This window comes from Theropithecus gelada, chromosome 15, assembly GCF_003255815.1.
Source record: "Theropithecus gelada isolate Dixy chromosome 15, Tgel_1.0, whole genome shotgun sequence".
NCBI lineage: Eukaryota > Metazoa > Chordata > Mammalia > Primates > Cercopithecidae > Theropithecus > Theropithecus gelada.
The window spans coordinates 7,703,532-7,716,807 of record NC_037683.1 but is presented as its reverse complement, the minus strand read 5'-3'; the positions used below and the strand labels follow the sequence as shown (position 1 = coordinate 7,716,807).

At 42.6% G+C, this 13,276-nt stretch overlaps 1 protein-coding gene across 2 annotated transcripts in view; it reads left to right on the top strand.

Annotated features, from left to right (window-relative positions):
• Window positions 1-13,276, top strand: part of NUP214 (nucleoporin 214) — a 112,066-nt gene that overhangs the window by 12,870 nt on the left and 85,920 nt on the right. Inside the window, exons 10-14 of one of the 2 annotated variants that reach the window (XM_025359241.1) lie at window positions 710-836; window positions 1,960-2,121; window positions 6,369-6,843; window positions 8,279-8,421; window positions 9,934-10,031. In XM_025359241.1, coding sequence (XP_025215026.1) covers window positions 710-836; window positions 1,960-2,121; window positions 6,369-6,843; window positions 8,279-8,421; window positions 9,934-10,031 — 1,005 coding nt within the window. Of the gene's footprint in view, window positions 1-709; window positions 837-1,959; window positions 2,122-6,368; window positions 6,844-8,245; window positions 8,422-9,933; window positions 10,032-13,276 lie in introns of both variants that reach the window. The other variant, XM_025359240.1, reaches the window with a different exon arrangement.

Below are 13,276 nucleotides of genomic sequence, written 5' to 3'. Positions count from 1 at the left end.
CTTCCCCTGTGATTCATGCTTCCCAGTCTGGTCAACACTGAAAGTTAGGCAAACTGTTAGTGATTTTAAAAACCAAGAATCATTTGTTGGAAGGGACAGAGCCTATCCAAGCAAACTTAAGCAAAAAGGGAGTTTACTAGAAAGTCTTTTCTCAAGGACTGTAGGGACAGGAAAGCTGACCATTCTGAGGAGCTGGTACCAAGAACTGGGAAGAGAAGAACTATGATTATCTCTGTCTCTATAGACGATTGGGCACAGGGCATCTGAGCACAGGCCAGCCTTACATGCGTCTCTGTGAAAGGCTCCAGTAGAGATGAGCTGGAGTTCCTGGTCCCAATCCAAAATGTCTAGGAGCAGGTATTGACGGGCTGACTGCAGCTGTTGGATTTGTCCCTCATGGTCAGCAGTCTACCTAGTTGTCGTGGAACGCACCTCAGAAAGTGTTCATGATAGTGATTATTCACAAGGCAGGGGCTTGGTACACCAGGAACAGATAGAGAGGGGGTCGATTTGGAAAATTAACTTCCCGTTTGCTGGGGGTACTTCTGGCTTTTAGACCATCTTCCCAGATTTCAGAGCCTCCTAGTCAACACATACATCTAAACCAAGTGAGGCATCTCTGTTCTCTCCTATTTGAACAGTGCTAGAAGGACCCAATGCAAAGCTCTAACCACCGTGGCATTTTCTTCTTTTTTTTTTTTTTTTTTAGATTAATTGGGAATCTTGGCTACTGGAGGATTCTAGTCGAGCCGAGTTGCCCGTGACAGACAAGAGTGATGACTCCTTGCCCATGGGAGTTGCCGTAGACTATACGAACCAAGTGGAAATCACCATCAGTAAGTGTAGCCTGGTAATTAGTGCAGAAATAGTCTTCTTTCTAGTTAGGGTTAATATTGAAACACCAGTTACATGTTACTGACAGTCTGCTCTGCTGGGCACTTGTAGCTTCTGGCAGCACATTTCTACCTGAAGAGTGATATAGGCTGTATTGTGACAACATTGAACTGATTTGAATGGATATTCATTGATGAGACCAAGGCCAGACACTGTGTATACGTGTGGGTATATGTTTGCACACTTGCACATGTCTGGGTGTACTTAGAATCTGGTTGAAATATAGAGCAAGCCAGGATTTTATGGCTTGGTTTCTTTGTCCAGTCCAATTCCGTGGTGACCTCCCCAAGAAGCAATACCTGAAGCTGGTACTGCACACCAGTACTTGGTTTGAAGGCAAGGATTAGAAAATAGAGATCTCAGGCCCATGATTTCCAAATAGGGCCTGGATATGTGTTTTGAATAGATCTTCCCTACAGTAGCTTGGCTATGCTGTAGTCATTGAAATGTAAAAGTGCCACAAAAGAAACAGTCTTTGCCATCTGGTACTTAAGTTTAGAGAGGTGTCCTCATCAGGCACCATTAAGTTGCTTGTTCTTTCCCTGATTAGGCAGGAGTATTTGTTCTGATTAGCTCATTTGCTCTGATTCTCTTGAAACCTTAATTGATAAAATACATACTTGTCATTCAATTGTGAATGAGGATTAAGTAGTTTGACTCATCTTTCTGTGTCCTGTCCATTCCGAAGAGTCTAGTCTCATTTTCCTAATAACCCAAGTACTTCCTAGATACTCTTGTCTTGGTCAGGGGAATGCCAAGCCTACCTCCTGAACACTGAGACACTTGTAAAAACTGAGGGACCTTTGGGAGAGTCAGAGCTACCAGGGGACTGATGGAGCTTCTAGGCAGGGCCCAGCAGGATGGTGGTGGTCCGATAGCGGCAGGAGCTCTCTTTAGCTGGGGCATGGAAGGCTGTTCAGGTCTAAAATCAGAACAAACTAACTTGAGCTGCTATTCAGATGAGCCCCGTAAACCCTCTTCATGTTGAGGGCAGTCTTTGCCTTCCGGCCTCAGGCCCTTAAATTGACTTGGTTCTTTTATTGCTTTTGTTTTCTTTTTTAACAGATGATGAAAAGACTCTTCCTCCTACTCCAGTTCTCATGTTACTTTCAACAGATGGTGTGCTTTGTCCATTTTATATGATTAATCAAAATCCTGGAGTTAAGTCTCTCATCAAAACACCAGAGCGACTTTCATTAGAAGGAGAGCGACAGCCCAAGTCACCAGGTATGTGCCTCTGCCTGCTTTATCAGTAAGGGATTCCATGGGACTTGCACAAGAGTATTTCTAAGAACCAACATGGTGTGAAGACACATAGTGATTATCTTTACCAGGCTCGTCTGTCTTAGGAAGGCACACGCTAATCTTTTTTTTGAACATGCATGCACATATTTGCCTTTCCCTACCCTCAAGCTTTGTTCCGCAGCCATTACTTTACTTCGGAGATGAAGGAAGGTCAACCAGATGGTTTGCATCCAGTCGTTTACCAACAGTATTCTAAGACCCTGTGTTATGTGATATGCATCCAGAAGACATTGTGCTTAGTCATGGGGATTGGTTAAAGAAATGATTGTATAGTCTTACAGTGAAATGCCATGTAACAATTATAAATGTTACATTTATTGACTGGGAAGGAGTGAGTGGAATACATCACAAAGAAAAACACAAAACCCTATATTCTGTGTTCCTTTTTGTATGAGAAAAAAACATACGTAGAAAAAAAAACTTGGAGATGAATTTAAAATCTAAATGGTGGTTGTTTCTGGGTGAAGGGAACATGGATATTTTTGTTGTTTATATTTTCTTGAGGTTTTTTTCTCCTTTTGGAAACACTGCTTAAGTAATAGATGTTTATTGGAGGAAAATGAGAGCATACAAAACCATAATCACTTAAAGCCCATCAGTCATCAAGCAATGGCCACAGTCAACACTTTGGTACCTATCCTCCATGAAAATGAGTGCACACATATAAATACTAGTCTGTATTTTAAAAATGTTTACAGTGACATTTGTATCACTTGTGAAAAGAAACTTTTTTTTTTTTTGTGGAGACAGGGTCTTACTCTGTTGCCTAGGTTGCAGTGCAGTGGCATGATGACAGCTCACTGTAGCCTTACTCTCCCAGGCTCAGGCAGTCCCACCTAAGCCTCCCAAGCAGCTGGAACTACAAGCATACGCCACCATATGCAGCTGTTTTTTAAATGGTTTATAGAGATAGGATCTTACTATGTTGCCCAGGCTGGTCTCAAACACCTGGACTCAAGTGTTCCTCCTGCCTCAGCCTCCCAAAGTGCTGGGATTATAGACATGATACACTGTGCCTGACCAGAAAATATAAAACTTTTAAAAAGATCATTGTTTCATATATTCAAATTTGACTAATATTTCTCCTTTTGAATTCTGTGAGTATATAACTAATACTTTTTTTCTTCTATTATGACCAGTTTCCTATCTAAGCAAAAATGTTTGACCAGTTGGTTTGGATAAGGTTAACAATACTTAGGGGTATATTCTCTCACTGCATCCCAGTCCACAGTGAGTTGTATATCCCACATAGAGCCACTCAGATACTTGGGCCCTAACACTGGCAGCACTACCCCAAGCGATACACCAGATGGCTTGCAGAGTGTTGTATCAGGGTAGTCCGTTATTCGTAGTGTGTACTCTTTGTGTTGGGTTTTTTTTCCTCTTTATTCAGCCATGAATAAGGGTACCATGAACTACCTAAACCCAGCTGCCTGGTGTGTCTGTAATAAGCAGAGCAGACTGTGAGATTAGGAGCCCGTGGGACGAGGTTTGTTTCTGAGCGTTTGCTACTAGCACATTCAACACTGGAGCACAATCAGAGGCCAGTTTTACTGTTAGCCTTTCCTAGAGAAACTCCCCTCTTCCTTCACCGTTTGTCCAGAGGTAGTAGTTGTGTTCAGATGAGTGTAATAGAGCCCCTGCAGGGAGAGTGTCTGTCCTGTCAGCTAAGTGTAGCTAACACCTACTTCATGGGTTCAGAAGACATTAATGATTCCACCTGTTTCTATACTGCAGTTCCAAGAATGCGGTATTGATCAGAAGTAGTAGTAGCATGATGGTTTTCCAATAATCAGTTCGTTTTCAGTGGAAAAAATGCTAATGATTTCTTTAGGGTCTGGTATATATTTTTCATGTCAGTTTGCCTAATATGCATGGAAGTGTTTTTTTTTTTTTTTTTTTTTTTTTTTTGAGAGGGAGTCTGGCTCTGTCGCCCGGGCTGGAGTGCAGTGGCCGGATCTCAGCTCACTGCAAGCTCCGCCTCCCGGGTTTACGCCATTCTCCTGCCTCAGCCTCCCGAGTAGCTGGGACCACAGGCGCCCGCCACTTCGCCCGGCTAGTTTTTTGTATTTTTTAGTAGAGACGGGGTTTCACCGTGTTAGCCAGGATGGTCTTGATCTCCTGACCTCGTGATCCGCCCGTCTCGGCCTCCCAAAGTGCTGGGATTACAGGCTTGAGCCACCGGAAGTGTTTAACATCTATGTGTGTCTTTACAGAAGTTAGTTGTTGCTGGTTCCATATCTGTTGTATAAAGAAGTATTAACAGAATAGGTTTGCTTGCATTATTATACTTTCCTCAAAGTGACAGTTTACTTGGATTTTTGTTTTCAGAAAGTAGTATTTTCATACTTGTATCCTAAGTATTATTACATTGCTTTAGACATAGTGTCTTCCATGAAGATAAATTGCCATCTTAGCTAATTTGGAACAGCCAAGCTCTATTAACTATTAATATAAATAGAAAATATTGACACAAAGTATTCCTTTGTTATTTATTTAGTTGGTTATTTAATTTAAAGATTAATATTTTTACCTTATGGAGAGTTTGGAAAATAGAAAAAAAAATTTATTCATTTTTGAGACAGGGGTCTTACTCTGTTGCACAGGCTGGAGTGTAGTGGCAGGATCTTGGCTCACTGCAGCCTCTGCCTCCCAAGTCCAAGTGATCCTCCCACCTCAGCCTCCCAAATAGCTGGGACTATAGGCACAAGCTATCACACCTGGCTGATTTTTTTTGTACTTTTTGTAGCAACAGGGTCTCACTTTGTTCCCCAGGCTGGGCTCAAACTCCTGGACTCAAAGGGTCCTCCTGCTTTGCCTTCCCAAAGCTCTGGGATTACAGGCATGAGCCATTGCACCCAGCCTTCCACTGACTTTTTTTTTCCCCCCCTAACCATTTGGATTGCATTAAATATCTTTTTCATTTTTTGCATTATTTTTGTAAGCTTTATTCTTAGAAGAGGAATTACTGGGTCTGTTTTTTATGGTTTTTTATACAATGCCAAAATGTTTTCTTTAAAAAACTTACTAGTCACCTACCAGTGATAAAAAGTTTCAGGCTTGGCCGGGCGCGGTGGCTCAAGCCTGTAATCCCAGCACTTTGGGAGGCCGAGACGGGCGGATCACGAGGTCAGGAGATCGAGACCATCCTGGTTAATATGGTGAAACCCCATCTCTACTAAAAAGTACAAAAAAAAAAAACTAGCCGGGCAAGGTGGCGGGCGCCTGTAGTCCCAGCTACTTGGGAGGCTGAGGCAGGAGAATGGCGTGAACCCGGGAGGCAGAGCTTGTAGTGAGCTGAGATCTGGCCACTGCACTCCAGCCTGGGCGATAGAGCGAAACTCCGTCTCAAAAAAAAAAAAAAAAAAAAAAAAAGTTTCAGGCTTGTTTTACCCATCCAAACGTAAGGGGTTATACGTATTTAAATTCTTATAATTTAGAGGACAAATTAGAAATATACCTTGTTTATATTTCTTTGATGAGAGAGATTAAATGTGTTTATGTGAATTAGATTCCCTGTTTATTAGTCCTGAAATTTTAAACTCTCAATTTGTATGAGCTTTTTAAAAAATAGAAAACATCTTATTTGTCATTTGCTATGGATCTTTTTAGTTCATTACCATTTAGTTATGATACCTAAGTAGCTATTTTTTACACAAATCTTAACCTTCTCCCTTTGTGATTTTTTTTTATTTATTTATTTATTTATTTATTTTGGTCACTTCTAAATTTATCAAGGTGTTAGATTCTGAGACCTAACATCTGTCAATTTGTCTCCTTTGTTTTGAGATACATGTATTTGTGTGACTTTCTATGTGTATTTATCTGGAATTAGTTTTAGTGAAATAAGGTGGAAGTCTGAATTAAAACTTTTTCCCAGTTGTTAATGAAATGTTGCAGTGACTAAATTGTTTTGTGTGCCATAGTAGCACTGAGAAGTCCATGAAGTCCAATTATTCTAATGTCTTTTCTTAGTTTTCCTTCAGTTTCATTTATCTCATGCCACCTGAAAACTCCAATATTAACTGTGTTCCCATCTGTTCTTTTTGCTTCTTCAACTAGTAACATTCCTGACTTCATTCTACCACAAATTCTTTTCCACTTTCTTTCTATTATGTCAACCTCACTGTTATGGTGTTAACATTTTCCTTCCTTTTTTGTCACTGCAGGAAGTACTCCCACTACCCCGACCTCCTCTCAAGCCCCACAGAAACTGGATGCTTCTGCAGCTGCAGCCCCTGCCTCTCTGCCACCTTCGTCACCTGCCGCTCCCATTGCCACTTTTTCTTTGCTTCCTGCTGGTGGAGCCCCCACTGTGTTCTCCTTTGGTTCTTCATCCTTGAAGTCATCGGCTACCGTCACTGGGGAGCCATCTTCATATTCCAGTGGTTCTGACAGCTCCAAAGCAGCCCCGAGCCCTGGCCCATCAACCTTCTCTTTTGTTCCCCCTTCTAAAGCCTCCCTAGCCCTCACCCCTGCAGCGTCTCCCACAGGTCCATCAGCTGCCTCATTCTCCTTTGGATCATCTGGTTTTAAGCCTACCCTGGAAAGTACACCAGTGCCCAGTGTGTCTGCTCCAAATATAGCAGTGAAGCCCTCCTTCCCACCCTCAACCTCTGCTGTCAAAGTCAACCTGAGTGAAAAGTAAGTCACTTCTAAAGTTTGATTCTTCTGTGGGTTGAGTAGAAATATTAGATGTTATTTGCTACAAGTAGAGTCGCTGTGAGAGGAGTTACTGAGTAGAATTTTTTACCCAGAGTAATACTTGCAAATGACAGAAATTCAGCCAACATAAAAAGCTGACATTTCATCAGTGGATAGAGTTCAGAAGTGTCTCTTAGCTAACATTTTATTTGTTTATTTTTTTGACTACTAGGGATTTATATTCAGATATTTGTTTTGCTTTTTTACATTATAAATGTAGGCAATATTATTTTAAAAAGAGAAGCAATCCAGAATATGCATCCTGGAAGGGAAATGAATCCCTTGTTGTCTTTTTTTTCCTCCCGTGTCTACCCTTAACTCACTCTGAACTGCTGTCTACACAGCCACAAAGTCATCTTGTGACACTGTAAATCGTTAGGTGATTCTTCTGCTTGACAGTCCCTATGAAGTCCCATGGCTGCTCACTGCTAATTCTTAGATTGGTATCCAGTTTCCTCCAGATCTGGGTCCTGCAGCTCACTCATTTCTTATTTATTTACTTTTTTATCTGCTTGTTCTTTTCTCCCCACTAGAATGTAAGCTTTCTAAGGGAAGCAGTCCCTTATATCTTGTAACCCCTCCCAAGATAACCATGAGTTCCTAAGATAACCACCAAATATAAGTACTACCAGCTTTTTCCCTGCTTGCCTGTCCTATCTGTTGTTGCTGTGGTGGAGGTGCTGCCGCCACAGTTACTGTTAGTACTGAACTGGCACACATCCACTTCATGCTAAGGGTTACATGGTGTTCCATTTTGCTGGCTGCACCACAGTTTATCTGACCAGTCTTCTAATGCTGGATGTTTAGATTGTCTACAGACTTTTGCTCTTTCAGTGGAGCCGACTTTACATTTCTTTTAGGCCATAAGTATCCCATAGACAGCGACCTGCATTCCTCTTCCTTTTTCACTCCCCAGAGGTGGTGCTCACTCTCAAAAGGAGTTCTTAGTAATTTCCTTGGTAAGAGAAAGTACTAACTCTCCTAAGCATAATTGTGTCCCACCTCATGTTTAAAACTCAGCTGGAAACAATAGCATTTCATATCATGATCAGCTTGGTATTTCATATTGTGATAAACTTAGTTTTATCTTCAAGTTAAGTACTTGATATTTCCCCTGAATAATTAATTCCTAAATAAGCAGACAATAAGAGAAATGTTTCCTTGCAGCTTTCACCTTTTATAAGAAATAGCTAAACATTTATGTTTCCTGAAGGCAAAATGTATGTTATCTTTGTAAGTTAACATAAAAGATAATAAGTTATCTTTTTATGACATTGCTCATGCTAGTGTAAAAGAATCTTCTAGCAGGCTCTTCTGAGACCTTGGGGCTGCCATTTTTCAGGTTTACTGTTGCGGCTACCTCTGCTCCTCTTAGTAGCTCTCAGAGCGCACCCTCGATGCCGCCATTCTCTTCTGCCTCCAAGCCAGCTGCTTCTGGACCACTCAGCCATCCCACGCCTCTCTCAGCATCACCTAATTCCGTGCCATTGAAGTCCTCAGTCTTGCCCTCACCATCAGGTATGATTTTAAGCAGACAACTTTAGACCTCAGCCCTGCCTTCTCAGATTAACAGTTTTAAGTGTTAAGAGTCCTACTAACGTAGTTGGACAAGGTTATTTTTTCTTGCTTCCTGTATCATGCATTAATGATTAATGTGCTGTGATTTTCATACTCTGAATTGGGAGATTTGCTCTGGCTTAATGCTGCCAAGCTTCTCTCTGACACTTCTTATGGAGCTAAGTGTACTTAATGATTCAAAGAACATGTCTTGCTCTTGGGTATTTATTTTCATGTGGAGTCTGCCCTCCATGAAGAGCAGTTACAGAACAGTTCTTTAAGAAACACAGGCAAAAGAATTGTTTGGTGGGGTGCGGTGGCTCACGCCTGTAATACCAGCACTTTGGGAGGCCGAGGCAGGTGAATCACCAGAGGTTAGGAGTTCATGACCAGCCTGGCTAACATGGCAAAGCCCCATCTCTACTAAAAATACAAAAATGAGCCAGGTGTGGTGGCGGGTGCCTGTAATCCCAGCTACTCGGGAGGCTGAGGCAGGAGAATCACTTGAAACTAGGAGGTGGAGGCCGGGCGCGGTGGCTCAAGCCTGTAATCCCAGCACTTTGGGAGGCCGAGACGGGCGGATCACGAGGTCAGGAGATCGAGACCATCCTGGCTAACATGGTGAAACCCCGTCTCTACTAAAAATACAAAAAACTAGCCGGGCGTGGTGGCGGGCGCCTGTAGTCCCAGCTACTCGGAGGCTGAGGCAGGAGAATGGCGTGAACCTGGGAGGTGGAGCTTGCAGTGAGCCGAGATCGCGCCACTGCACTCCAGCCTGGGTGACACAGCGCGAGATTCCGTCTCAAAACAAAAAAAAAAAAAAAAAAAGAAACTAGGAGGTGGAGATTGCAGTGAGCTGAGATTGTGCCACTGCATTCCAGCTTGGGCTACAGAGCGAGACTCCGTCGCGAAAAAAAAAAAAAGAAACACAGAAGAGAGAGTACCTGCAGTGACTGTATTTGTATTTTCACAGTCAGTCATACTGCTGTAAGCAGGAAGGTTTTTTTTGTTTGCTTTTGTTTTTTTTGAGACACTCTCACTCTCTCACCCAGGCACATCAGCCTCTACCTCCTGGGCTCAAGTGATCTTCCCACCTCAGCCTCCCGAGTAACTCAGGCTTGTACCACCACCGTCGGCTAATATTTAAAATTTTTTATAGAGACAGGGTCTTGCCATCTTGCTCAGGCTGGTCTCAAACTCCTGGGCTCAAGCAGTCTTCCTGCCTCAGTCTCCCAAAAGGCTAGGATTACAGGTTTGAGCCACCATACCTGACTCCTAAAATTTTAATTTTTTTTTTCATTGTCTTAGAACAAAGGCTAGCGCAGCTGGTGGTCATCACTCTTTAAAGTAAATCATGAAAGTGGGCCCACGGGCAATGTGTAACTTCATTTCTTAGATTTGGAGAAAGGACATTTGTGATAGGAGAAATAAAGGTAATAAATGCTATATATTTTAACTGACTTCCTTTTCAAGCAGGACGATCTGCTCAGGGCAGTGCAAGCCCTGTGCCCTCAATGGTACAGAAATCACCCAGGATAACCCCTCCAGCAGCAAAGCCAGGCTCTCCCCAGGTGTGTTTAAATTCAGTTTGCGATGTTTGTGTTTATTAATTTACTGCCCCAAGCATACATGTGAATAAAATAAATTTTCATGTTTTAGAATTCAGACCTTGGACATAGTAATTGGGACTATGTGATAGTAAATACCAAAGTGCGAGGTTTGAATACTTGTATACTCATAAAAGCAATTTAGCTATTTTAATTTTTTATTCTTGTATAATACACATAGAAAAAAGTACACATGATACTTGTACAGCTCAGTGAATTGTCACCAACTGAACATACCTTGGTAACGAGCATCCAGATTAAGAAACAGAATTTTACAAGAACCTGGCTGGGCATGGTGGCTCACGACTGTAATCCCAGCACTTTGGGAGGCCACGGCGGGCAGATCACCTGAGGCCAGGAGTTCGAGACCAGCCTGGTCAACATGGTGAAACCCCGTTTCTACTAAAAATGCAAAAATTAGCTGGGCGTGGTGGCGCGCACTTGTAGTCCCAGCTCCTGGGGAGGCTGAGGCGTGAGAATCACTTGAACCCAGGAGGCGGAGGTCAGAACCCTAGCGTTCTTTTTCACCTATCCCCTTCTAATCACTACTCTTGCCAGAGTAGCTGGTTTCCTGATTTCCGATAGCATAGATGAGGTTAGCCTGCCTGTACCTCCTATCACGTGGAATTGTACAGTATGTATTCTTATATCTGGCTGCTTTGTTCAACATTACGTTTGTGAGATTTATCCATGTCATTGTTGTATGGAATTTATTGTGTGATTATATTACAAGTATTTGTTCCACTCTGATGGGCACTTGAGTAGTTTCCAGGTTTAAGCCATTGTATGTAGTACTGCTATGACCGTTCCAGTTGATGTCTTCAATGAACACATGTACAGGTTTCTCTTGGGTTTATCCCTAGGAGTGAGATTGCTGGATCATAGACTCTGCATGTATTCCTCATTAGTAGATTCCCACCAATGAGTGTATGAGACTTCTGGCTTCCCAGTGTATGAGACTTCTGGCTGCTCCGCCTACTTGCCACTCTTGGTATTTTTCATCTTTTCTTGTATTGTTTTGTGGTTTTAATTTGTATTTCTCTAATGATTAGCAAAATTGAGCTTTTTGAAGTATGATTATTGGCCATTTGAATATTTTCTTTTATGTTGTGTCCGTTCATGTCTTTATTCTATTTTTCTGTTGGATTGCCGGCTTTTTCCTTCTGATTTTTAAGAGTTAGTTCCTTGAATACACACACATACATGCACATACAATGCAAATATGTTCTCACTGTGAATTGTCTATTCATTGTCTTTTTGGTCTCTTCAATGAATACACGTTCTTCATTTTAATACAGTTGAGTATATCAGTTGTTTTTTTTTTTTTTTTAATTTTATTTTTGAGATGGAGTCTGGCTCTGTCGCCCAGGCTGGAGTGCAGTGGCGCCATCTCGGCTCACTGCAAGCTCTGCCTCCCAGGTTCACGCCATTCTCCTGCCTCAGCCTCCCGAGCAGCTGGGACTACAGGCGCCCGCTACCACGCCCGGCTAATATTTTTTGTGTTTTTAGTAGAGACGGGGCTTCACGGTGTTAGCCAGGATGATCTCCATCTCCTGACCTCGTGATCCACCTGCCTCGGCCTCCCAAAGTGCTGGGATTACAGGCGTGAGCCTCCATGCCTGGCGAGTATATCAGTTTTTTCTTCTTTTATGATTAATGTTTTTCCTGTTTTGTTTTAGAAATCATTTTCTATTTCAAGGTCAAAAAGATGTTTTTCTAAAAGCTTTATTATTTTATCTTTCGTATTTAGATTCGTAGTCCATCATCTCAGTTTATTTTTATGGTGTAATGTAAAGAGAATTGTATGTCTGTTTCCCACGTGATTACTTGAGTGCCCTGAGAACGAGAGTTATGTCTTTTCCTTTCTGTGTCCCCCTAACCAACCCTTCTCCTACCCTAACACACACCTGTACTGGGTACATAGTAAGTGCCCAGGTCACAGTTCACGCTTGTGGCATGATGGATGACACACAGTGTTTGTCAGATAAATGTTTGCTGTTAATGAATGCTGATGCAGTCTAAGACCTCTTTAGTGTTAATCGTTGTTAAGTATCAAATAGTCTAAAGGGCATTTCAAATTATAGCATCTTTAAAGCAGAACTCTTGATTTCTGTCTCCTCTAGAGGCTAGTCCTTTTCCAATGAATAAGTAACACTAACAAACCAGATGTTTGCACAAGTCCCAAGCCCCAAAGCATCCTAGATCCCTCTCTTCAACGGTACCTGTCCCCAGTCCAGGCTGGCAGGAGGTCTTGTCAGCTCCACCCTCTGCTGTGTCACATGTCATAAGGCCACAGCTCTGTCCCCCTGCTAGCATCCTGTGTCAAGCTGTTGCCACCTCTCACCTTGTTAACCTCTTGAGTACTCTCTCTGCTATCCCTGCTCTAGATAGCAGCAGGAGAGATCTTTTAACTCATAAAGGAGATTTAAACTCTCCTAAAACACCAGTAGTAGCTTTCCAGCACCTTTAGAATAGAACCCAGACTCCTTGTTGTGACCTTACATGACCTACCCTGGCCTGCCTTCCTGACCCCACCCCTGCCCTCTCCAGCGTCTGCCCTGACTTCACAGAGCCCATGTTTACTTTTTTTCTTTGGCAAGGTTTCTCCTGCCTTGAGACCTCTGCACTTCCCTTTCTTGCTGCCTGGCAGGTGCTTCCTGCAGATCCCATAGCTTGCTTTCTGCTTGCAGCCTCAGTTCAGAGGGCAGCCCGCAGTGAGGGCTTTCTTGGCCATCTCATCTGAAGTAGTGCCCTCTTTTATTCTCTTTATGTTTTCCTGTTTGTTCTCCAACTGAAATTATCAGATGTGTTTATATTTTATTATTTAGCATATCCTAGTAGGAGGTAAGTTCCATGAGAGTTGGGCCCTCATCTACTTACACCTCTCCCTGCACTGTCTAGAACTTGCCTTACACAAAGTAGAGATCCTATAAATAAGGGTTCTTTAGAATGAGTGAAGAAACAATGCTGTGTTACAGGAGCACCACTCCCTATTATAGGCACTGATATAATTGCGTATAGAAGCTATGGCTTAGGCCGGGCGCGGTGGCTCACGCCTGTAATCCCAGCACTTTGGGAGGCCGAGGCTGGTGGATCACGAGGTCAGGAGATCGAGACCATCCTGGCCAACACAGTGAAACCCCGTCTCTACTAAAAAAAAAAAAAAATACAAAAAGTTAGCCGGGCATGGTGGCGGGCACCTGTAGTCC